The 24,572-nt window shown below is 45.7% G+C and overlaps 1 protein-coding gene across 1 annotated transcript in view; it reads left to right on the plus strand.

Annotated features, from left to right (window-relative positions):
• LOC111145192 (WDFY family member 4) overlaps nt 1-24,572 on the plus strand; it is a 293,576-nt gene that overhangs the window by 132,802 nt on the left and 136,202 nt on the right. The window contains exons 37-39 of the mRNA XM_022499912.1: nt 403-524; nt 1,687-1,872; nt 3,451-3,587. Coding sequence (XP_022355620.1) covers nt 403-524; nt 1,687-1,872; nt 3,451-3,587 — 445 coding nt within the window. The remainder of the gene's footprint in view (nt 1-402; nt 525-1,686; nt 1,873-3,450; nt 3,588-24,572) is intronic.

Genomic DNA, 24,572 nt, shown 5'->3' on the forward strand with positions numbered 1-24,572 from the left:
TGTGGACCTTGTGAAACTGTACAGGTCACAGGCCCATGGAGCTAGCCTGGCCCCTCTCAGGTGGGATGAGATCAGTGCCAAGCAAAGGCAGAGTTCAATATTTTGGGAGTCTACAAAAACAAATGACCAGTTCTGATCATTGGGAAACCAGGAGAAGGTTCAGGGAATCTGCTGGGAGTATGGATTAGATTTAATAAGACTGGAATTTTAAGAAAAGAATTTTTTCTGTTGTTAATTGTATATCTGTCGTGGGAGTTGTTGTGAGGTGTTTACTTAAACTCAAATAGACAAGTTTTTCCAGTTGATATGTACTAAGTTTGAAGGATGATTCTTTGTAATAGAGAACAATGGAATGATCCCAAGGAAACTGGAGTTTATAGTGAAAAATCTCTTGTCTCCTAGTTATCCAGAAGGATTTGGATTGGAACCCAAGCCTAGAATGACTCCTTATCATCAAGTGTTTCTTTCTCCAAATGAAGAAGGGAGAGAAAAAGGAGAGGAAGACTTACCAAGTTTGAGCGATGGTACCTTTTATTTGATGTTTATTTTTGGGAGAGTGGTTGGGTGGTGGTAAATTCTGGGTTACATTCTTCAACTCTGTGGGACTTGGTCAGGCTAAGAACTTGGAGGACTTACTATAAAATTCCAGGGGGCTTTACCATAAGGTAATTTCACTTCTCAGGAAGTCCCTTGAATTTTCCTTCGGACTGCTCAATAGGGGAACTGGAATGTCATCTTACCTCGTTGAAACTAGCTCTTTCTCAACTTTCTTCTCTAGAAAATGGGAATGGAGTAAATAAATTCCTTATTTCTATGAGATTTTTGGCTTGATGGAGTTTATTTGCTAATATCAAATCAAGTTAAAGGGTTTGGAAATTTTTTAAAAAAATTGAAGCCCAGGTCCATGTGTTTAGGAATTGCTCTCTTTTGGTCACATAGGTGCCCAAAGCCAGTGCTTAAAACTGTTAAGTTTAAAGTGTACTGTGACACAGTGTTAATTACAACATGAACACTCGTATTTGGGGTTTGGCTGGTAAAGTTGATGGAGCAATGTTCATCCTCCTAGAGTGAGCAAAATGGTCTATAGAGGAGTAACTCTGTGGTCCAAGATCCAATGGCATTTAGGGTCCTATAATTATGGGGCACATCAGGTAGATCTGGCCTGATGGATTGGTCTATATCTGGGCAAATCCAGGGCACTGAGATTGGTAGGTGGTAGGAAGCATGATTCAGTGTCAGGAAAGAGGACTGGCTTGGGTCCTGGGTCCCTAGCCATGGTTCTGGGCTTGGTGTCCATTCCTCTGAGGTGCCAACATAAAAGGTAGGTTAGAAACAGCTGTTGGGGAGGTGGAATTTGGTTAGCTAGAGCTTACTTGGGTAGTTTTCTATTTGGTATCTAATGGAATTGAGGGTAGGAGAAAGAGACTCCTTGTGCCCATCAATCATGTTTCCCAGCTCTGAACATCTGAAGCAGGCAGGATTGGTGGTGGGCAGTTAGGGGTGGGGGAAAGGCCAGCTCACTTGGATATTGGCAGCACTGGCTACAAACTGACTAGCTGGAGCTTTGCAAGCTTGAGTAATATTCAAGAAAGATGCAATAAAAGCAGCCATGATACACCATCCCCTGACCCTTGCTGGGAGAGGCACCAAGGCCATCCTGACTATGTGATGTGTTCTCTCTGTTAGTCCAGCACAAAATCCAAAAGATTGTGCGAACCCTATGGCAGCAGCTTGTGGCACAGAGGCGGCAGGAGCTGGAGGACACCTGCAAGATTGATCTCTCTGTGAAACCTGGAGAGAGTGAAGTGAAGATTGAAGAGATTACCCCACTCTGGGAGGAGACGATGCTCAAGGCCTGGCAGCATTACTTAGGTCTCTGTCCATTTGGCTCCAGGGAACAAAACTGTTGGGTCTCACAGATGCAAACTTCCCCGAGTTCCACTCAGGGCCCAGAGCCTTTTCCAACCACATCTTCTCTGTCATCCCTTTGGTGGGTGGGATGGACATTACTGAGACCTCCTGAAACTTTGCTCACAAAGAATGAATGCTGCTTTGCACCCTGGGTGAAAGGAAGGCCAGAGATGCAAGCAGGTTCTAGTAATCTCTTAGAGAAAGTGAATGCCCTGTCAGAGCTCTAGCCTAGAACCCTAGAACCCTAGAACCCTAGAGCTTAGGGTTCTAGGTCTTCCCCTGATATTCACCTACCAGCTTTGAAACCTTGTACTAAGTCATGGAGTGACCTGGAGCCTCAGGTTCCTCATGTTCCAAGTGAAAGTTTTCATCCCGAAAATATTAATGATCCTTGAATTCTTTCAGTGACTCAACACTTTCTCCTTCATATGAGTTAATACAGCTATAGGAATGTTGTTTTAATTTTTAAATTTTTAAAAAAATTTTATTTTTAAATAATCTCTACACCCAGTGTGCGTTCGAACTTACAACCCTGAGATCAAGAGTTACACACCCTACTGGCTGAGCCAGCCAGCCCACCCACCCGGAATTTTGTTTTTAAAGTGGTCATCACTCTTAAATTATAGCTCATGTACTTGTTTTAAGTCTTCCAGCATCACAAAATTCACAGTGATTCAAGAATTAGTTATTTCCATGTATATCATCCCACACTGCCCAGCGATATAGAACTTTTATTTCATTGGCTTTCCAAACTAGCACTGGAAAATATATATGTATATACATGCCTGTGTATAATTTGAGGTCAAAATGTCAGATTCCATTTCAGAGAAAAGTTTAATGGAAAAGGACATCTGTCCCCATACACATGCAGTGAATTAAGTGGTGAGATGGACCTCAGTGCTTGCTTACAAATGGCTCTCTTTTTTGCCAACAATCATGTATTGAAAATTCTGTACATTTGACCATCTATGTTTTTTTTTCTAAAGATTTTATTTATTTATTTGACAGACAGAGATCACAAGTAGGCAGAGAGGCAGGCAGAGAGAAAGGAGAGAGAGAGAGAGGAGGAAGCAGACTCCCCACTGAGCAGAGAGCCTGATGCGGGGCTCGATCCCATGACACTGGGACCATGACCCGAGCCAAAGGCAGAGGCTTTAACCCACTGAGCCACTCAGGTGCCCCAACCATCTATGTTTTAAATGCATAATCTTATTTACTCTTCATGACACCAGAATGAGGTTAGATGCTCCTATTGCCAGTTTACAGGATGAGAACACAGGAACTTCTGCTTAATTATCCACATCTCACTTTGAGTCAGTAGAACTAGGAGTCTAATCTGGGTCTGCTGACCCTGAAACCCACACTATATGGCTTAGAAGATGGCAATATGTGCTTGTAGCCTGGGCTGCTGTCCTTATTGGAGGTGACTCACTGGGCTTGTGTCTCTGGCTGGCCCTTTAAAAGCCAAGCCAGTTGTAGAAATTGTGTGTGCTCTTCCCTCAACTTTACTTCTGACACTTTTTGCTTCTCTGTTCCTAGCATCTGAGAAGAAGTTGCTGGCCAGTCGCTTGAGCGTGGGACACCACAGCAAAGTGTCTTCATGGAGTGGTAGCTTATCTTCGGCCATGAGGCTGGTGCCGGGGAGGCAGGCCAAGGAACCTGAGTGCAAGACAGAGGTGAGCTCAGACACCTTGCCTTAGAGAAGCAGCACACATTTGTTCCAAACCCCATGAGGGATGTCTTCGCTTTCTTTTGCTTGTGGACACGATCCAATTCCATATTCATCTGAGCATATAAGATTATGCATGTGACTTTCCAGTTGAAATGAGATCTAGGGGAGCCAGGTTTTAGGCTGGCTTTAACTTGAAGTGCATATGGGCTCCCCTTGAGCTCCAAGAGCAGGTGGGTGTTCCTTATAATGTTAAAACCCAAACCAGGTCTTGTTCCCACACTCCTTTCGAGTCAGGTGTGTTCAGAGAGCCCTAGCTCACAGCTTAGCAGGAGCTGTATGGGTGGGCTCAGCAAAATGAAGACCATCTCACGGGTGGTATGGCTGCGCTGAGCCCCAGAAGCTGGAGCATGCCCACCTGTGCCCCAGCACTTGCTCCTGAGTAGGAGGGGTCCAGCCCTCTTTCTCTGGCTTCACTCTGGAACTTCTGTTCTTTGACCAAGTCAGCTCTGACCCCAGGGAGTCAGTTCAGTCTGGCTAGCAGCCAGGGAAGGGATAGCAGGGATGCTGGGCATGGGCGTGCCTTGCATGGGGACCCTTGCATGCTATTGACATGCCTCTTGCCAGTTTTCCACCCACTCCCAGGTTACTGTCATTGACATGACTCGGTTGTCTCTGAGTTCTGGGGAGATTGGTTGAGAAACGGTTTATGTGAAAGACACTGGAATAGATTACAGTGTTTGAAGCCCCTGTAGGTCCACAAATGGCTTACAACAGTTTGCTCTGGGCTCACACTGAGAGATCTGGAGGCAAAAAAATTTTAAATTGGCTCTGTCTTTGGTGAAGGCAGGCTGCTGAAGATACGGTCTTCTATGTCAGTTGGGGTCTCCGTTCATTCTTTCATTCATTCACTCAAGAAATACTTATTAAGTGTTTACTCTGTACCCTTCTGTAAGCCCTGAGGTTATAGAAGAGAGAAAATCTGACATATTCTCTGCTTTCTTGGAGATGAATTTTAGGGGGTGAAGATAGACAATAAATAGATAAATAATTTGTAAATATGGAGGGTGCTAATTGCAACGAGGAAAAATGGAACAGGGTAGCTGGGAGAAGGTAAATGCTTACATGAAGCCCTCTCTGGAAGGGGGCATAGGAGCAGAAAAATAAGGCAGAGACTCTGGAAAGAGTGGTTAGGCAGGGAGGACCATCAGACAAAGGCACTGAGACAGGCATGAGCTGGGGTGTTCTAAGGCAGCAAACAACAGTGTGGTTGGACTGAAGTGGGGAGAGGGCAATCCCCGGGGAATTCTCCCCCAGCTGTCACCAGCAGGAAGGCCTGTGCTTTTCCAGAGCGACTGGCAAACACCAGAACTTCTGTTGCAGTTACATTTCTCGGCATGGTCGTCTGGGCACTCAGAAGCTCGGAGAGGTGACTGTGGCCAGGCTGTTATATAACTATACACACCTAGCCCCATAAAATTCTGCAAAACACATGAACACATGCACACACGTACGTGCACACACCCCTCTCCCTGCTTCTGCCTTTCTGTTGGAACCTCGTCTGTCTTTGATCTGATTTAGTCATCCTGTCTTCAGTTTGTATTATCTTGTGGACTCTTTAAAGATAAATTTCTTTTGAGACAAAGTAGACTTATGTTTTAATTTTTAAAAAATGAACTGTGCCTTTGCTTTGGAGAATCCTGTACCAGTAACTCAGTCTGGTACAGTGCCTGGTACAGAGGAGGCTCTTAAAATAAGTGTGTGGCACTATACGGAGCGAGGGAATAAAATGCTTTCCCTCTTTTGGCTGGGATGAAACTCAGCAGCCTTCTCATCCTGCACCCATCACTCATCCCCGCGAGATGCCTTTGTTGCTAGCAGAAGGCACAACTTCTCAGGTACATATGTAGACTGTGATGTCATAGGAGAAGAGCATCAACTATTTGCCCTAGGGTCTGTTTAATTATTTTTAAAAATTAATTTTGATTATTACAGCTGATTACACCTCAGTGAGCAATGTAATTGATATTTTCTAATGTATCCCAAGGAACATTTTGTACAACACGCTTTTTGTTGTTGAAGGTTAAAGACTCCGTTATTGGTTTTTGCCTAAATATGCCCACATCATTAGTCCCTCCAGTGAGAAGGTCGCCATCTGGAAAAAGCAGCATGGAGACATTATTCAGGCACAAGTGCATGAAATTGGTGTTTCTGCATCTTCTGTCTCTCTTCTGGAAAGAAGAGGCTTGTAATTAAAGGAGTTGGTTTTGGAGGAAACATTATTCATTTGGTGTTATTCCTTATCATGTCAGCGGCTGACAGCTCTGCAGCACTGATAAATTGTTCCTTGGAGTGAGATCTACAATGTACCATTTCTAATGCCGCTTACCTATCTTTGTTTTCAGTAGAAAATGTTTTCCTCTTGGCAGGTGAGCTGAACTTGGGGGCGAGGCTGGTATGATGGAGGTTATTTCTTCCTTTTCTTCTCCTGACCCAATCACAGGCCCCTCTGGGATCAAATGGTGAGGCTGTGGCCTCTCCTGGGGTGAATGAAGGCTGTGGGGGTCAGCCTGTTGGGCAGAGCTGGGGACCTTGGGCTCCCCTGAGGCCACCACAGGCCAAAGATGGTGTCCTGGAAACTTCTTCCTCATGTCCACCTTAGAGCAACCCAGAGTGTGCACCCCAGGTGGCCGTTCCTCCTCCCAGCACTACGTGCCACTTGCCAACTCAGTTTTAGACTTTCTTGTTTAACAATAAGTTGAAAAAACGTCAACAACTCGTGAGGGTTTCTTTGCTCATTGACAGACGCACCGTGTATGTTGTTAACATTATGGGGAAGCAGGTAAGGAGTTGACAGAACCCTCTGGACTATCGTTGTAACTTTTCTGTAAATGCAGAATTATTCTAAAATCTTTTTCTTTTTTAAGAGCATTAGCTCTTTTTTTTTTCTTTTTTAAAGAAATACCATTAGCAAACAGGAAATAGACACATCATCAACATCAAGAAAAATGACCATAGCTCATCAAGAGCCCTGCCAAAGTCATCCAGTTAGTCAAAAGAGGCAGGGATAGAAGAGAGGACAATTTCTTGACTCCTGGTCTGGTGGCCACAGCCTCGCTCCCTATTCTGGCAGCTGGCACTGACAACATTGCCCAGTAAAGATTGATCCTACTCTGGTTCCCTGGAGGCAGAGAGTCCTTTGCTGAGCCGTTACCCTTGAGGTTTGGTTGCCTACCTCCCTACCCTCCAGTTCCTTCTAGCAAGTTTGCATTCTCTAAACTCATCATTTTAAGATTTTTATTTCTACTTATTCATTTGACAGAGGGCGGGGGAGAGAGAGAAAGTGAGCACAAGCAGGGGGGAACAGAGAGGTAGTGAGCAGCAGACTCCCTGCTGAGCCGGGAGCCCGATGTGGGACTCGATCCCAGAACCCTGGGATCATGACCTGAGCCGAAGGCAGACGCTTAACCATCTGAGCCACCCAGGCGCCCCTTAAACTCATCATTTTAAAATTCATTTTTGAATGTGACACTTAAACATGTATTTTTCTTAAATTGATAAGTATGCATAAATATTGGACTATTCCATTGAGATTAATTTTGACCTGTGTATTTGAAAAGGGAGTTAACCAACCATTATGTGTTTTATGTGACTGTATTAACGTAATTAGATGAGTGGCTAGTCAGACCCGGTAAGTATGAGTACTAGTGGAGTAGGGCTTTTACAGCAACCTTGCCAGCATTTTATTTTACCATCCTTTAAAAATATAACATGTACTTCACTAAGTAATATCCAGGTTAACCTTAATTTGCCTCTCCTTGGTGACAAGTGAGGCTGGACATTATTTGTATCTCTGGACGTGATCTTTGCTCACAAACTAAGAGATAATTTACTGCATTTCTTGAACCCTGCAGGACAAAGGAAGAGATGTTTCTGAGCCTGGGGCCTGACTGGTTCCTGCTCCTCCTGCAGGGCCACGTGCATCCCAGCACCACTGTGCTGGGGTTGAAACTGTTGCTGCACTTTTTGGCAAGCCCCTCCCTCCGCGGGCGATTTAAAGATGGCCTGTGTGCGGGATCCTGGGTGGAGCACAGCTCGGAGGGTGTGGACATTGTAATAGGTAAGTGTGTGGCCTTCTCCAGGAGGTGGAACACCACCTCATCCTGGCCTGCGAGTGAGGACCTGCCAGGCTCCTTCCTGCTTGGGGCCTTCACAGCTCTTGCAGTAGGATCACCTTGATCCCTGACTCCCATAAGCCCCAGTCGCCTCCTACTTCCTGGTCAGGATCCTCTTTTGTCCTCACTGCTTTCCAGATGCTGGGGGCTTCCTTCCATTTCTCAAAAGTTCCTTAGCCCTTTTCCTCTTCCTGAGATGTTTCCCCCAGCCCACAACACCGGGAAGGCTCTCCTGGCTGGTGTGGGTCCATCTTCCGGTCTCAGTTCAAATGTCGCTTCCTCCAGGAGAGGAGGGTTCCACCTGAGTTAGGGCACTTCTGTTATACTCTCTTTGTCCCTATTGCTTTTTTTTTTTTTTTTTTTTTAATGGTTCTTGTCACAATTCACAAGCGTCTATTTGTTTGGGTATTTAATTCCTTAATGTCCCTCCCTCTCGCTGCATTCTAAGTACTTGGTGAGGGTCTGGGGTTCTGTATATTTTGTTGAAATGCTATTTCCCTATTGTTTAATATAAAGTTGCGCTACTGCCTCAAAGGTAGTAGGCACCAAATAAGTATCTGTTTTGGAATAAACGAATGAAGGAATGAATAGGAATAGGAATGTCAGGAATAGGAAAAGGAACTCTTTTGAATACTTTCTTATGCCCATGTATGTATGACATATATTTCTATCTGGCATTTCTGTGGGATGGGTAGGTGGCAGGGAATTCCTTAGCCCAATCCCCACCTTGACCAGAAGCAATAGCAGTTGTTCTCAATTAGATTTTGTGCCCCTTCTACCTGATCAACAGATAACCTGAAGAGCCAGGCCCCAACGCCTGACCAGAGCCCCAGCCTGCTTCCTGGGTTCCGCGTCCTGAAGGACTTTCTGGGCCACCATGTGCATATTCTGGAAGTCTACCTCATTGTTTCCACCTTCTTCCTGCAGACGCCACTTACAGAGCTGACGGATGGGCCCAAAGTAGGTTCTTGGAGTGCCCCCGGGATGGAGTGACCCACCTGCTTTTATGATCCCATGTGACCAAGGCACTTCCCTAAGATTCTCTACCCCTGCCTCCATCCACATCCTCCAAGTCGTGTTGCATTTGACCCACTTCCTTGCCTCGCACTGCTACCCCCTAGGCTAGTTCTTCAGATCCCTTGAGCTCCTGGGCCTCTGCCTCCCATCCTCCCTGCCAGCAGGTCTGGGTTTTAAGCCTTTCTCCTTCTGGGCATGGCTAGAGAAGTCACATGATGATGGGGGTGACATGGGGAGGCAAATGCTGCCACCACAGAATTAGAGCCTCAGGTTATGCCTTCTGAAAAAGCATGTCTCTTTACCTTAGCCACACCCCTCAGTTCCCCTGCATTTTAGTGTCAGCCCTATATGCTCTCAAGTCTTCCGCCTCAAAGCTGCCCTGTGCTCAGATGACTTACCTCACAGTGGGAGTGGAGGATCCTGGAGGGGCATTGCCTTGACACCCCACTTTCTACCACCTATTTATGCCATGACCCTCTTCATCACCTTCTCTCTATTGTCGCTGGCAAAGGCTGATGGATTCCTTCCACCCCTTTCCTGAGTGACCTCACCAGGGGTTGACCCTTTCTCCTGTATTTTCAGCACCTCCCTTTCTATGGACGCTTTCCTCATAGACCATAAATACGTGAACTGTGTCTCCACCTAAATGCAGAAGCTGCCCCTTTGACACCCACTCTTGACTAACTGCTGTCTTACTTATCCTCCTCCTGTCCTTCTTTAGCCAAATTTCTCCAGAGAGGAGCCTACACTCACTAGGTATAGCTTCTCACCAAACAGCCCCTCACTCATTCATTTGCACCACATCCAAGGCTTCATGAGCTCCCCTGACGGATGGGGTTCCGACTCCACAGCCGGCATCAAGACCCTCTGTGACTGGGGGCCTCACTTGTCTCTCTAACCCACTTTGTTCGCTTGCCCACCCTTTGTGCTGTGAACCTCCTTAGTTATCTCTCCAATAAGACCAGCTGCTGTGTGCTTGCCTCCCCTGTGCGCTTGCCTCCCCTTTGCCTTTAACGAGCTCTTACTCCCATGTCACCTGCCTGGTGAGGGGGTGGATGGACTCAGCACTCAGCTCAGATTTCGCCTCCTGCTTCGATCCCTAGGCAAGGGGACTCATTCGCTCCCATGTGCCTTAGCACCTTCCCCTTAATGGCACTGACACAGTTATGTGATTTCCTCTCTCTTTAGCCACTGAGCTCCTGAAGTGCAGACACTACTTCTTTTTTTTTTTTTTTAGTTTATGCAAACATAAATTTATTGTCTAAAGAAGGATCTCATACTATGCATTTGTACAGACCCTACTTCTTACTCACCTTCCTGGGTGCCTGACAAATAGCAGATTCAGAAAATTGTTTCTCAGTCTCAACTGAGTTAAACTTCCCTGAATTGAAAGTGGTGGAGGGGCTTGGCTCTGTAATTGAAGGCTAGAAAATCCACCTCTCTTGACATCCTTATATTTGACCTATCTAAATCTTGATATATGCTAAGAGTATTAGAGATCACACTTCAAAATAAAATTCTTAATATGCTGTGCTAAGTTCACCAAAACCGTGTATTTCTGTTTCTTCAGGAACGTATCATAGGGAACAAACATCTCCTCAATGTCAGGACCCGTGATAGATGCTTACATATTTTATTTTGCTTGATATTTATAACCATCCCATGGGGAAGAGAATGTAATTTTCATTTTACAGAGGAGGAAAGTGAGTTGCCAAGAGGCTTCATAGCTTGCATAAGCCCAGCTTTTAAAGAGGCAAAGTCAGATTGCCCTGCTGGCCAAGTCCCGTGTTCCCTCTGCTACACTCGGCACCTTTCCCAAAGCCTTTGAACTCCTCATATGTCCTCTGTAGTCTCACTTAACAAAAATTCATGACAGTTGATTGGGATTGCAAACCAAATGGAAGAGCTGAAGTCAAGGTGAATCACTGGTGGGTCTTCAGCATCTTCTTGAAGCTGTGTACTTCCCTTATGCATCACCGAGTGGGCTGACATTCTCCACACGGACCAGCCACCTAAGCTGTCTGCACAGCTACTGTGCTGTTTGCCTTTCCCACTCAGGCCCCCTGGGAAACACGGTGTGCTGGCTGGAAAGCCGGTCCCCTTGGTGTGCCTCCATTCATCTCTCTATAGCCCCTGCCCCCTCTTTCAGGATAGCCTGGATGCCATGCTCCAGTGGCTCCTGCAGAAGCACCACAATGAAGAAGTCCTCCGGGCTGGGCTGTGCACTGAAGGTGTCCTGCTGCTCCTGGAAATGCTGAAAGCCACCATGAGCCAGGTGAGACCCATCCCCCCCCACATCTCATGAGGAGGTTCTGATGGGAAGACAAATCTGAAAGAGTCACCTTGACTTTTTCCAGCAGTTTCCCTTGCTGATAATTAACAAGTGTTATTCAGAATGCTTGGTAGAAGAGGCTAGGTGGGTTCCCCAGTCTAAATGTCCTCAGTAGAGTTTACACACTCTTGCCAGAGAACATCTGTTTTCCATTTGTTTACATATTTGAGTTTCTTCACTGGGAGATTTAATGCCTTCAGTCAGGGGAACATTTCTGAGCAACTGCTTAGGTCAGGAGCTTCAGGGGACTGGTAGGAGGTAGAAAGGGGCCTCTTTCCTCAAGAAGCTCGTCTCCGCCGTGACAAGTGGGCCTCACACATGGGTAAGCTGTGAGGTAGAAACCTGTTAGAGAAGACAGATGCCACCAACCACATACATGACATGGAGAGCCGTTAACTCAGGACTTCAGGTCCTCGAGAGGCAGGTGGAGAGGTTATTTTTGACATGGAGGCAAGTGTGAGGGGTGAAGGCCCCCTGTGAATGGGAGTAACTGTGAGCCAGATCAACAAGAATTTGCATGGGAGGCTGAAAACTTCTGACTTCATTCTGTAGACCCCAATGGTGACTGGAGGCTTGATTCTGTGTGGGGAAACCTTATCGCTTCTATAAGACAATGCATGTTTACCTTTACAACTTTAACCAAAGAGGAAGATAGAAAGTAAAAATCACTTGAAACACACCCATGCAGAGATAACCGCTGTGAACCTCAGGGGAATGTTCTTCCAGACACCTAGGATTATACCGTAGCCTTACAGAGGGTTGGGCCACATAAACCCCTCTTGCCTTTTTCTCTCAACATGTTGTTGGAAATTATCTATATTTGTACATGGAAATTTATGTTGTTTTTCAGAATGTTCACTGTTATAAAAACTCTGTAAAGAACTTTCTTGAGCAGATATCCTTTTTCTGTAGTTTGATATTCTCCTTAGTGTGAATTCTGGATTTTGGATAGTGGATCAGTCAGTGACCTTCATGTGTTTTCTTTTGGACTCACTTCTCAGGAAGGTTGCATTAGACATTATACATACATGTCCCTACATCTAATGTACATCCCACCATCCTGTATGGGAGTCCCCAGCGCAGTCCTCACAGCCCCAGCTATGGGGTCTTCGCTTTTGACCCAGTTTAAGAGTCACATCTGTAATTCCCCAGATAACCATTTTATGTTTGACGTTGTAATGTAAATGCTTGGTCTTATTATAATTATAATTATTATTTTTTTACTCCTCTCAGCAGACTATACATTTTCTTTGTTTTACCTGCTTTCATGTTATTCAATTTTTTCGCCTTTTCAAAATAACCTTAACTGGTTAGAAAGGTAGCAAACTCTTTATGCTGCAAACTGGAAATACGTATTTTTTCAGGCACCCGACTCCAAAATTAATTGAACATTAGGTCTGTAATGGAACCATGAGTAAGCTTTCCAAAGAAGGAAAGTATACAGTTTACATGCTCTGACTAGGACATAACAAAATGAAGTGGATAACAATAATAAAAAACAAAAAGTCTTACCACATTAACAAAATATGAGTCAAGAGGTCTTTAAAACTGCAATCACATTAATTCTAGAAAGCAACAGCAACAAAGAAATGAAGATGTCAAATATCAGAATCTTAGAACTAGACAGGAAAAAAATCGGGAGATGTATCCGAAGTTGGTTGTTTAAATCAACCCACAAGTCGTCAGCTCCTTACGTAGTCAGAGGTTGTGGGGTAAGGAGAGCATGAGTTACACATAACTGAAGAGAAGGGAGAAATAATCATATAGAAAGTTAAATGAATTAAAAAAGACCATTTGTGCAAACTGAATAAAATATTACCTAAACAAGATCAAAGAGACATTTAAGAGCCTAAACAAGGCAATAATGAAAAAAAAATGGAGCCCAAGAGTTTCATAAGAGCAACTTAAATAATATAAGAATTATGGATTTAACATCTTCTTGAATAAAAAGAAAGGAGAAGAGTTATTTTTTTATCAGTAAAGCTAGCATAATACTGATAACAAAACCTGACAAACATAAAACAAAAAGAAAACTGCAGCCCACTATCATTTATAAATATGCACTCAAAATCATAAGTAAAATATTTACAAACAGAATAAGGAAGTGCACTGAGATATTAACAGAGTGACTCAGTGAGCTCTTTGCAAAAATGCAAAAAATCTCTTGGTGCAATTCATCATAGGTAAGTGGCTAAAAGAAAAAAAATCACCTAATTACATGTTAAAAGAGTATATCATAAAAATTAAATACATTCTTGTTTTTAAAAGAAAAAATTGTGATCTGTACTTTCTTAGCATAATCTCTCTCTCTCTCTCTCTCACACACATACACACACACACACACACACACACACACACACACACATTACAGCCAGATTGCCTGGGTTTAATTCCTGGCTTTGTCGATTATCTGTCGGGTAACCTTTGGCAAGCTACCCGACCTCTCTGTGCCTCTGTCTTCCCATCTGTAAAATAAGTGTAAATGTAGAGAGTGGTCATGAGGGGAGAAGAGGAATGTGTGTGAAGCCCCATAACAATGCCTGCACATATTAACCCCTCCCCCAACTGGTGACCAGTATCCTGGGCTAACCCACAGACTTAGGTGTCTACAATTTAGGTGTCCTGCTGACTGTCTCAGAAAGCCTTCGATTTCAGATCCTCTGGCTCCCCTGCAGTCGCCAGCCACATTCCCATGCTCGGCCTCTCATGAAGTGTGCCTTCAGCCCCCAGGAGGCTCTGGAGATGACGCCTGGGAACAGACGTTCCCTGCCAGTGTGCTGCATTTCCTTGGCTGTGTGCACAGCACCTACCCCCAGGATCCCGCCTGGCGAGCCCCGGAGTTCCTCCAGACGTTGGCTGCAGTCACCTTCCCTCTGGGGACCCACAAGGTAGGACATGTCACTGCCCTGCCCAGTGAGAGCAGGGGTGAGCGTTACCATGCTTCAAGACCAAAGGGTAACAGTCCTCCCTAACCCCACCCGAAATTAAAATGCATTTTAAGGCAACTTGGCTGAAACATTAAGTAAACAACTTGGGTAATTTTCCTTTTCTTGGCTGAGATGCAGCTTGAGTTCTCTTTCAGCTCTGAGATTCAGTAATTTTTTGAGTGGTCAGGAATCTCAGTAATGAGAAATTTGATGGCGGACCAAGTCCAGTTCTGTATGGAATATTCACGCTGCTAATGTGAACCAACAAATTCCATCCCAGGAAACCAGTGGCCCACACCCCTGACAGGAGACACGGAATAGGAAGTGTCCTATCTTTGGGGATCACGCCTCTCATCCTGTTTGCAGGCCCTGACTCGGGACTCTTTGCAGTCAGAGGGTTTGCTGAGGCCCAGCTTAGAGCCAAACAAGCCAAGGTTGGGAGGGCAGAGGGCCAACTGGGTCCTGAGGACGTGATGTGACTGTGGGCCACAGGAAGGGAGGCCCAGCAGGCCAGGCGGGCTTGGTGGGCTGGGAGCATGTGGCCAGTGAGAAGAACAGGTGAGGACGGTGGGAAGGGCAGGTGAAGGAGAGGAAGGGCAGACATCCCCTCATCACCCCTACCACAGTGCAGTAGGAAGCTGAGACCCCAACAGGGAGGGTGAACCTGGGACACGTGTCTGCAAATCCATAACCACGGCTAAAGGAACATGCTGGAAGGCACGCAGTGCTATGTGGAAGGTTCAGAAGCCGTGCTGTGCACAGTGTGGGCATATGGTATTTGTTCCGTAATTTTCGGCTCAACAACCAAATGGATATAACCAATGTCTTCATTCAGCTCCTCTTTTCTAGAAGTGTGTTCATGGTGATAGCTCCCGTCTGCTGAACACCTGGAGGGTCCTGAGCCTGGTGCTTTACCTGACCCTAGCAGCACCATAGGCAGGTGGTTTCTGAAAGGGGGACGGTGAGATCCAGAGAGGCCAACTCCGAGCAATTTCTGCTGCATGTCTTGGGGCCATAAGACCCATCTCACAAAATGTTTGAGAGAAGGAAATAGGCCAGAGTTTATGTGATTCATGAGTGACAGAGCCAAGATTGAAACCTCACTCTCTCACCCCAAGGCCCAGTTCCTTTCCATCAGTCAGTTTAAAATAAAATTAAATGGCCAAATAAAATTCAAGTAATTGGTTTTCATGAAAAAACTAAACATAAAGACTAGAAGATTTGCAAAAAGATAAAATGGTTTGTTGGGTTAGTATGAACTAAAGGAACATACTGGAAAAGTAGGCGTTAAAAAAAAAAAAAAAGATGCAGTAAAGAGCAAAGGAAATCACTGTGGGCTGCACTGGAGGGGTGGTGGGTGGGACAGAGTCCAGGCGTCCCTGGGCCAGTCAGGGAGGAAGGACAGTCCTACAGGCTGTCCCTCATCATCCCCCACACTAGGGCCTCTGGAGGGGACCAGGACCATGAAGTCTGTGGTCTGACATCCTTAGTCCAGAGCCCCACCTTAACTCCTACACCTGCAGGCCAGGCTTGCCATCTGCTGAGCCGGGGTTCCAGCCGGCTGCCTGCCCGCAGCCCACACTCTGACCCAGGGCTCTTCCTCCTCACACTCCATGGTTCCTGCTGGGGGCAGGCCTGGCCCAAAGTCACCTCCTCAGTGACTGCAGAGGAGCCAGACCCTGTCTTGAGACTCCTGGCTCCGGTTTCAAAACCCTTATCCCCACACTTCCTAGCCTTGTCCCAGCTCCAAGTCAGCTTCAAAAGGCCTTTGTTGCAAAGAAAACGCGACAAGCCCTCTTGATACAGAAGGCTGGTGGCCAAAAGGCTTCGATTTGCTGTAAATATATATGGCATCTTTCCAGTCAAGTCCACACGGAGCTAATTAATGCAGTCACCACCTCCCTAGGTGCCATTAAATTCATTTTATGGCTTAATTAAGAACGGCTGCATTAATTTTATGAATGAGCAAAGGGAGGTGCTGACAGATGAATGTGCATGGAAAGTTCATGGGCTGGGAGTCAGGAGCCCCTGGCCGCGTGTCCTTGGGTGTGTCATTTGGTCTCCCAGCATCCCCATGTCCTCCTGGATGTATCTGGGCTGACAACCCCTGCCTCACGGATCTCATATTTTTATAAACATAAAAACGAGGAAGTGAAGGCCACGGTGCTTCTGGGACTTGGATGCTAGGCCTTGAGGAAGTCTGCCGTGTCCCAGCAGGTGGTCCCGTCTGTCAATGTCAGCAGGCCCTGGCAGGCAGTAAAGGTGAGGGCTCCCCCGGAGGTGAGGACAGGCTGTCTTGCACACAGCCCATGCGGCCAGGCATCACCTTATGCACTGCTCGTCACTGACCACTGCAGGCCTCTCTCGCTCTGTGCTCAGCCTCTTTCCATGGCTCCTGCCTACCTCGTGTTCAGAGACCACAGTGGGCCCCCCGATGAGCAGTGAGACTCTGGGCAAATGGCCTTCTTCCTCAGAGCCTCAATTGCCTTCCATGTTAGTGGGTTTGATAAGAATTCCACCTGTGCACATCTCAGAGGTGGACACGAGAGTGCCCTGAGGCAGGTGGGCCACTCATGTTGGCGTTCTCTTGTCTTGGAGGAGCCCATGACTCAGCCTGTCCAGAATGCTAGCAGCCCCGGGGTGGAAGCCGAAGGTGACGACATTGCAGAGGGTCCACAGGCTCCTGCCAAGTCACATCCCACACGGAAGCAGCTGAGGGAGTTCATGCAGCGACTGCTGAGGGACTCCTTGCTGGCGGCCTCCAACCCCAAGCAGTGGCTGCTTCTGGAAGTGCTCCTGGAGGTGAGCTGGAAAGGGTGTTTTGGGGTCGTGTGTTGTGGGAGAAGGCCTGGGAGGACATGGGCACCACAAGGCTGGGGGATTCCCAGGGAGACCTGGGAGCTGATCTCTCTGGAGAGCTCACGTCGGCCTGCAGATGTCAGCCAGCTGGGGGTTGAGAACGTCTCCTGGGACTGCCATGATATGGCAGGAATGGCAGACCCTTGCATAGCAGGGAGCTCACCAAGCAGCATTTGGATAGATGGGCAAGGGCAGAGTTTAGCCAGGTCCTAAAGAAGCAGAGCCTACAGCAGGGATTTTATGGAAATTATCTGGGGGCTGTACTCTCAGAGGAAGCAGGAAAGAGCGGCAGAGGGGGACAGGGGAAAAGCAAGCTAAGAAATGGTCCCCTGTGGGTCCTCCACAGCTTGCCTCCTCCACCCAGGAAGTGGACTTCACCTCTCTGATGAGGGGATTTCATCAGCCGAGGGCAATGCCCTGGGGAAGGGGCAGTTGTGAGCTGCGGGCCGCCCACACTCCCGGCAGCTGTGCTATTAGCATATGGGGCACACAGGAAGGCTTGATGGCATGAGGTTGATGTGATGGCTCTGTGGCCACTCTCTTAGTCCCCAATGTGTTTCCAGGCTTCTCCACACAATGCCACCAGCCAACAGAAGCGAGACTTCCAGTCTGAGGTCCTGCTTTCCACCATGGAAATATTTCACATGCTGAATGGGGGCAATGTGCCCATGCTCAGAGGTGAGTAGGGGTGACCTTCTCCTCCTTTATGACACAGAGCTTCTGGTAACTGAACAGGAAAACCAGTCCCTGGCTCACAGGGCTGCAGGGCCCCTTGGGAGCCACGGAAGCTACCCTCTACCTGCAAGTCAGTCCTTCCACAAATCCACAAAGAGAGCTCACCAGCGCTGCCTAGAGGCTCTAAGGAAGGCATGGTGACCCTCTCCATGACACCCCTGCTATTACTGAACCACTCAGAGACAGAAAGCCTCTGAACCCAAATCCACTCTCCTCTGGTTTCAGTAAGATTGGCCTCTTCCCTTGAGGGAAGTCAAGATGGCAGCTAGAATTTACCATTCTTCTGCTCAGCATCTTGTTCTCTGCCCCCAAGACTGGGCACAGCAAGGGTTTCTTCAACAGACGACCCTGGATGAAGATGATGCCACTGCCCCTAAGAAGTTGAGATTGAAGATGCCTTCAGAATGCTTAGGTCTGGGGAGCCGTACCTTCCCCACAGAACTACACTAACATCCTCTCTGTGGTTTCTGAGCCATGGAATCCTTAGTGACATGGCCCATCTTCCAGACTCTTCCTTGCCCCACAGCGTGGCAACCCTGACTTTTGGTTTTTCTTGGAAAGCATCTCCAGGGCAGGAAGGTAGCGCAGTGAAAAGCATTAAGCTGGTGGTCCCATTTCTGCTCTGGGCTCTATCACTAGACTTGGGGCAGGTGCCTGAAGTTGTGAGTGAGGATGGCGACTGTGGTTAACTCAGAGGGCTCTCACAAGGATTAGCTGAGACCATCACATCCCCTCTGCACACAGTGCCTGCCATGGTGGTGAGTGCAGACCGATCAACTTTATAGCTTTATCCTCTGCTCCCTGTAGCCACAGGGTCTTGGGTCACCATGACAGCCTCCCCATTTATCTTAGGCCTTAAGTTCTCCTCCACCCACCTTCTAGATGCATGGTGGAAGAAATGCTGCCCCCGGTGTGCCTTCTCCCCACTTGGTTTATGTCACTGACAAAATTGTTCAAGACTAACTTAACTTTGAAAAGCATGTGTATTCACTGGGCACTTCCTGTGTATAAGACCCCATTTTCCAGCAACAGAGTATACAGGAGGTTACACTCGGGTATACAGAAGTGAGTAAGCTGTGGTTGGTTGCCATGAGGGACTTGGAGACTGTTGTGGAGAGAAGGCTATTCAGACTCGGATGATTTCTCAGATGTGGTCTATGTCCTCACCATGCCCTCCCCCACCCCCAGGCAGTAAAGAGCCTCAGCCAAATGCAGAAGCTGCTGCTGCTCCTTCACTTGCAAACATCTCCCACTTCACCCAGAAGCTGGTGGAGAAATTGTACAGCGGGATGTTCTCAGCAGACCCCAGACACATTCTTCTCTTCATCACAGACCGCATCGTGGTGGTAAGAACCTTGGGCTGGCCATGGTGGTGGTGGTGGCGGTGGGGGGGATCTCCTGCTGACCCACCAAGTGTCTGTATGACTCACTGTTGGCTGTCCTTCCCGGAAATCGATTCTAAGAGGGGTGGGCGGAAGGAGGAGGACCTATATGGCCCCGGTAGTACCTGGCGGATATTGCATGCCCTTCAGGGCTCTTACCTCAGGCTCCTTGAGAGGCGTCTCGGGAAGTGGGAGCAGCACCCCCCCCCCCCGCCATGCTGGCAGCTGAGCTCTGTCCCCTCCTAGACTCTACAACCCCACGTCAGGTTTTTATTGTGATTATTGGTTTAATCTTTGTTATTGTTATTCCCCATCAACAAAGGGTCAAAAAGTTCCTTATTTCCAATAGGCCTATTTCATTTCATTCTTCATATGCACCTATGGGTCATATTTGGGCCTTCCTGCAGTTTTCATGAGTATTTTTTCCCAGCCCTATTATTCCTGCGTATGCTCTCCATCTCTCCCCAGATCAGTCTACATACACACCCACACAAACAAATGTGTGCCTGTAAATACACCTTCAGATGTAAGTTTGTGTGTACATGTGTGCACATTTTTTATTGTACATGTGTACATACACACACAGAATCACACAATCTCCAAATTCTGGAGGGGAATCCTTTACTTTGTCCTCATCTTCCATTCTAGAGACTTTTCCTGACAAGTGGCCATTCGCTCTTTCCTTGAACCCTCCCTGTCTGAGGAGCTCATGCTGGTGTGAGATGGTCCCAGCCAGTGGGGCACCTGTGATTGCTGGAAAGCTGAAATCTGCCTCCAGAAACTCCCACCAGTGGTTCTCGGCTCGCCTTCTGCAGCAGAACCCAGGGGAACCCCTCTCCTTCCTCTTCACACCTCTTAGAGTGGGTAGCATGAGTGTCCCCAGAATATTTCTGTTTGTGGAGTCACCTGCAGACCCCAGGACAGGGCCTTGACATAGTTCCTAGGGTGATAGTCAGAATGTATTCAGATGCTCCCTCTAGAATAGCCCCAAGATGGGAGAAATATGCCTTGTTGGCTCTGAGGGGATTAGAATCAGATTCTTGCAAAGTTGTGTTGAGAAATGAAAGTAGCCACAGAGCTTCTGTCTTAGTTCAGGCCATAATGACAGCACCACGGACTGGGTGATTAGCCAACAAACATTCTTTCTCGTGGTTCTAGAAGCTGAGGAGTCCAAGGTCAAGATGCCCACAGATCTGGTGTCTGGGGAGGGCTCTCTTCCTGGTTTGCAGATGGCCATCTCCTTACTATGTCCTCATGTGATGGAGAGAAAGGGGACACAAGCTCTTTATTGTCTCTTCCCATAAGGCCACTCATCCCACCATGAGGGCTCCATCCTCACGACTACTTACCTCCCAGAAACCCTGTCTCCAAGTGCCATCACCGTGGGAAGCTAGGTTTTCAACGTAGGTGTTTCGGGGGGGAACATTAAGCCCACATCAGCTCTCCAGTGGTCAAAGCAAACACTCAGAGCTAACATCAAAGAATGGGTACCCCCTGGGGCTGATGTGCCTTCACGGGGACACCAGGCCAGACTCTGCTCTGCACATATCTGCCACCTTTCTCTCCTTCTCGCTGCCTTTGACTCTCATGGATCTTAACTTCAGGTCGATAGTTGTGACCTATCTGAGCAGCAAGACAGGATGATGATTAAAAACACGAATCCCAATTTCCGGCATATTTAAATAAAACTTAAATTCATAGGCATAAACACATTCATTACCTATGCAATTCTAAAAGAGCAATCTATGACTAACAGATGATCTTCCGAATAGAGAAACATTTTGCACATAATTTTTGGCTATGGATTCTTTTAAAAAAATTGTAAATGTATTTTTATTGAGCTATAATTGACCTATAACATTGTATAAGTTTAAGTTGATACTTTATAGATTTATATTAATTTATAGATTGCAACAGGATAACCATCACAGTGTTTGTTAATACCTCTATCAAATCACATAATTATCATTTCTTTTTCATGGTGGGAACAATTAAGACCTAGTCTCTTAGCACCTTCATTTATTTATTTCTATTTATTTATTTATTTTTCTTAGCACCTTTAAAGTTTATAGGATGGTATTATTGTCTATAATCACTATGCTGTGCATTCGATCTCCAGGACTTTTGTTGTCTATTAGATACAATGAAGCCAAATAGATGGGTGGACACACCAGTGTTAAGGCTACCAATCAGGACCATCTGCCTCCCCCTCTAAGTTTCTCATGTACAGAAATTTGTTGGCCTCCCAACTAATTTAGATGTTATGGTGGCTAAGAGCATGACTCGAGTGTCTGGTGTGGGTTTGACCTTTGCTGACCACTGAACCTCTCTGACTCTCAGTCTCCTTATCCCTTAAGTGGGATAATCTTAGTGCTTACTTCATGATGTTATGATGTTTAAATGCGGCAATGCATATAAATCAATGCAAAAATACTTAATAGGATAACTGGAATATTGTAAACACTCTAGACATAACTATTATTAATAGTTAATAATATATTAAAAAATTCGACATTGTTAATAGCATGATCTTATATTTTGAGTATCAACCACATTATCAGCATTTTAGAAATTTCTGGTTCATGTCTATTTTTATAATATGAGGGTGGTCAACTTTTAATTTCTTTTTTTTATTCTAATTTTTAATTTTAATTTTTTAAAAAAAATCCTCTTCCGCCCAAGTGTTTGATAAATCCAGCTGTTTGAATTTACTTTAGTGATCATTCACTTAAATAGAAGCTCAAAGGTAGAGGAAAGTAGTTCTGTTTGAATTTTAGATCACATCCCTTTTTGAAATACAGAACAGAATCTAAGATTGTGTCATCTTCTTAGTTAACTGGGTCCGTATCTAAAACTCGCCAAGTGTTTACAAGCATATGTGTGTGTGTGTATGTGTTTATTTTATGACACAGGTCATCGAGAATGCCTCTTCTCAAAGGGAAGCTGTCATCAGTGCTTTATACAGCAGTTTAAATAAAGTCATTCTGTACTGCCTGTCCAAGCCCCAGCAATCCCTCTCCGAGTGCCTCAGTCTTCTCAGCATCTTGGGCTTCCTACAGGAACACTGGGACATTATCCTTGCTACCTATAACTCCAACATCAGCTTCCTCCTGTGTCTCATGCATTGCTTTTTGCTGCTCAGTGAGAGAAGGTAAGAGCTGCCAGCTTGTTTCGTTGCTTGCTAGTGGTCCATGCAGAAAAGCAAGCTTCAGAGGGACACTTGATTGGGGTCAATACGAATGATATATATATATATATTCTTTGTTTATCTGGTCGTCCAAATTATGTGCAGTGTTCGACAGTACAGTAGATGGTCCTCAAATCTGTCCATGTAACGGAGCCACTAGCATCATCAGGAATAATAATTTACTCCATTTCCATAATTCTCGGGTTGTAAGATAGCTTATTCATTTCATTTTAGGGGCAGAAAGCTCCAACACTGAATATATAATTGATTTTATGATGCAGCCCGATTTCAGAAATATTAACATTTGATAAATGTAGTCTTACACTGGGAAAATATGTAATAAATTGTATCATGCAAGCCAGACATGGTTTTCTACATGCACACTATTTATGATATAAAATGATATCCATAAGCAAATTTGTATAAGAAATACTAATAAAGGGCGCCTGGGTGGCTCAGTGGGTTAAGCCTCTGCCTTCGGCTCAGGTCATGATCTCAGGGTCCTGGGATCAAGTCCCGCATCGGGCTCTCTGCTCGGCAGGGAGCCTGCTTCCTCCTCTCTCTCTCTGCCTGCCTCTCTGCCTACTTGTGATCTCTCTGTCAAATAAATAAATAAAAATCTTAAAAAATATATTAAAAAAAAGAAACACTAATAAAAAGAAACTGAATTAAGTTTAATTTTTAAAAGATTTTATTTATTTGTATGAGAGGGAGAGAGCATGTGCTATGAGGGAGGAGCAGAAGGAGAGAGATAAACAGACTCTGCACTGAGCATGGAGCTCGACACAGGGCTCGATCCTACCACCCTGAGATCACGACCTGAGCTGAAACCAAGAGTTGGATGCTTACCCGACTGAGCCACCTAGGCACTCCCTGAATTAAGTTTATTTAAATCGTTTTCTTAAATCCAAAATTCTGAGAATATGTTAGATTTCTCTGTGTATATGTACTTTCTTCTTTTTCTCTGTAAGTATTCTCTATCACCAGTGGCTTGGCACCATACTGCTTACAAATGCGATCTCTTATTAATAGAACCATGTTGAGCATAAGGAAAGGAGGCCTATACGATATTATACTTTGCTCTTGTCTTCTTGTTGTTGCTATTGTTGTTGTTTATTCCCCGTACACATTCTGTCTTATTATTTAAAAAAAAAATTCCAAAAATCTGGTCAAACTGACTATTGAATGTTAGGAAACTCAACTTGATTTGTCTTAAAACTCTCTGGCAATCACTGGAAAACACTTCTAGCCCAGAGGAGGCCCTTGCCATGTTATTTGTTTGATATAAAAGAATTCCTTTTTGCTGGGTTAAAGTGGGAGGTTCTGCTCTCTTGGCTGTGTTTTCAGAAGTAAGCCTACCCATGTTGGAAGCATAGGTGAGAACAGAGGAGTGCCAGCGTGTGTGTATGCTTGAATTTCCAGCTTCCTCAGATCTCTCTGTTCAGCTAAATGGCCTCCAAATCCAAAAGGACTTTATTCTAGGAATTTCAAGAATGGACAATGTCATATGGTGGTATATTTTCATCTCCTTGTTTGTCATTTTTGGTTCAATCCACAAACTTGTACTGAGTGGATGTTCTGCTTAGTTGACTGAAAGGGCCCAGAGAAGAAGGCACATGGATTAGGAGCCCCAGAACACATGGTTCATGAGGAACTTAGGATGCAAACCACTGTGCCTCCACTTAGAACCAACTTCATGATGTGCAGGGAAAATGGAGATGTGGGGCCTTGTTCAAAAATTACTAAGATTTCGGGGCACCTGCGTGGCTCATTGGCTTAAGCCTCTGCCTTAAGTTGGCTCAGGTCATGATCTCAGAGTTCTGGGATCGAGCCCCGCATCCGGTTCTCTGCTCAGAATGGAGCCTGCTTCCCCACCCAACTCTCTCTGCCTGCCTCTCTGCCTACTTGTCATCTCTGTCTGTCAAATAAATAAATAAAATCTTTAAAAAAAATCACTAAGATTTCAAGACAGTGGCAGCAGAGCCCAAGCACAGTACCTTTTTAAGTGTGGACCTTGTGAAACTGTACAGGTCACAGGCCCATGGAGCTAGCCTGGCCCCTCTCAGGTGGGATGAGATCAGTGCCAAGCAAAGGCAGAGTTCAATATTTTGGGAGTCTACAAAAACAAATGACCAGTTCTGATCATTGGGAAACCAGGAGAAGGTTCAGGGAATCTGCTGGGAGTATGGATTAGATTTAATAAGACTGGAATTTTAAGAAAAGAATTTTTTCTGTTGTTAATTGTATATCTGTCGTGGGAGTTGTTGTGAGGTGTTTACTTAAACTCAAATAGACAAGTTTTTCCAGTTGATATGTACTAAGTTTGAAGGATGATTCTTTGTAATAGAGAACAATGGAATGATCCCAAGGAAACTGGA

The sequence above is a fragment of the Enhydra lutris genome, unplaced genomic scaffold, assembly GCF_002288905.1.
Source record: "Enhydra lutris kenyoni isolate GAN:26980312 unplaced genomic scaffold, ASM228890v2 scaffoldscaffold12, whole genome shotgun sequence".
NCBI classification, from domain to species: domain Eukaryota; kingdom Metazoa; phylum Chordata; class Mammalia; order Carnivora; family Mustelidae; genus Enhydra; species Enhydra lutris.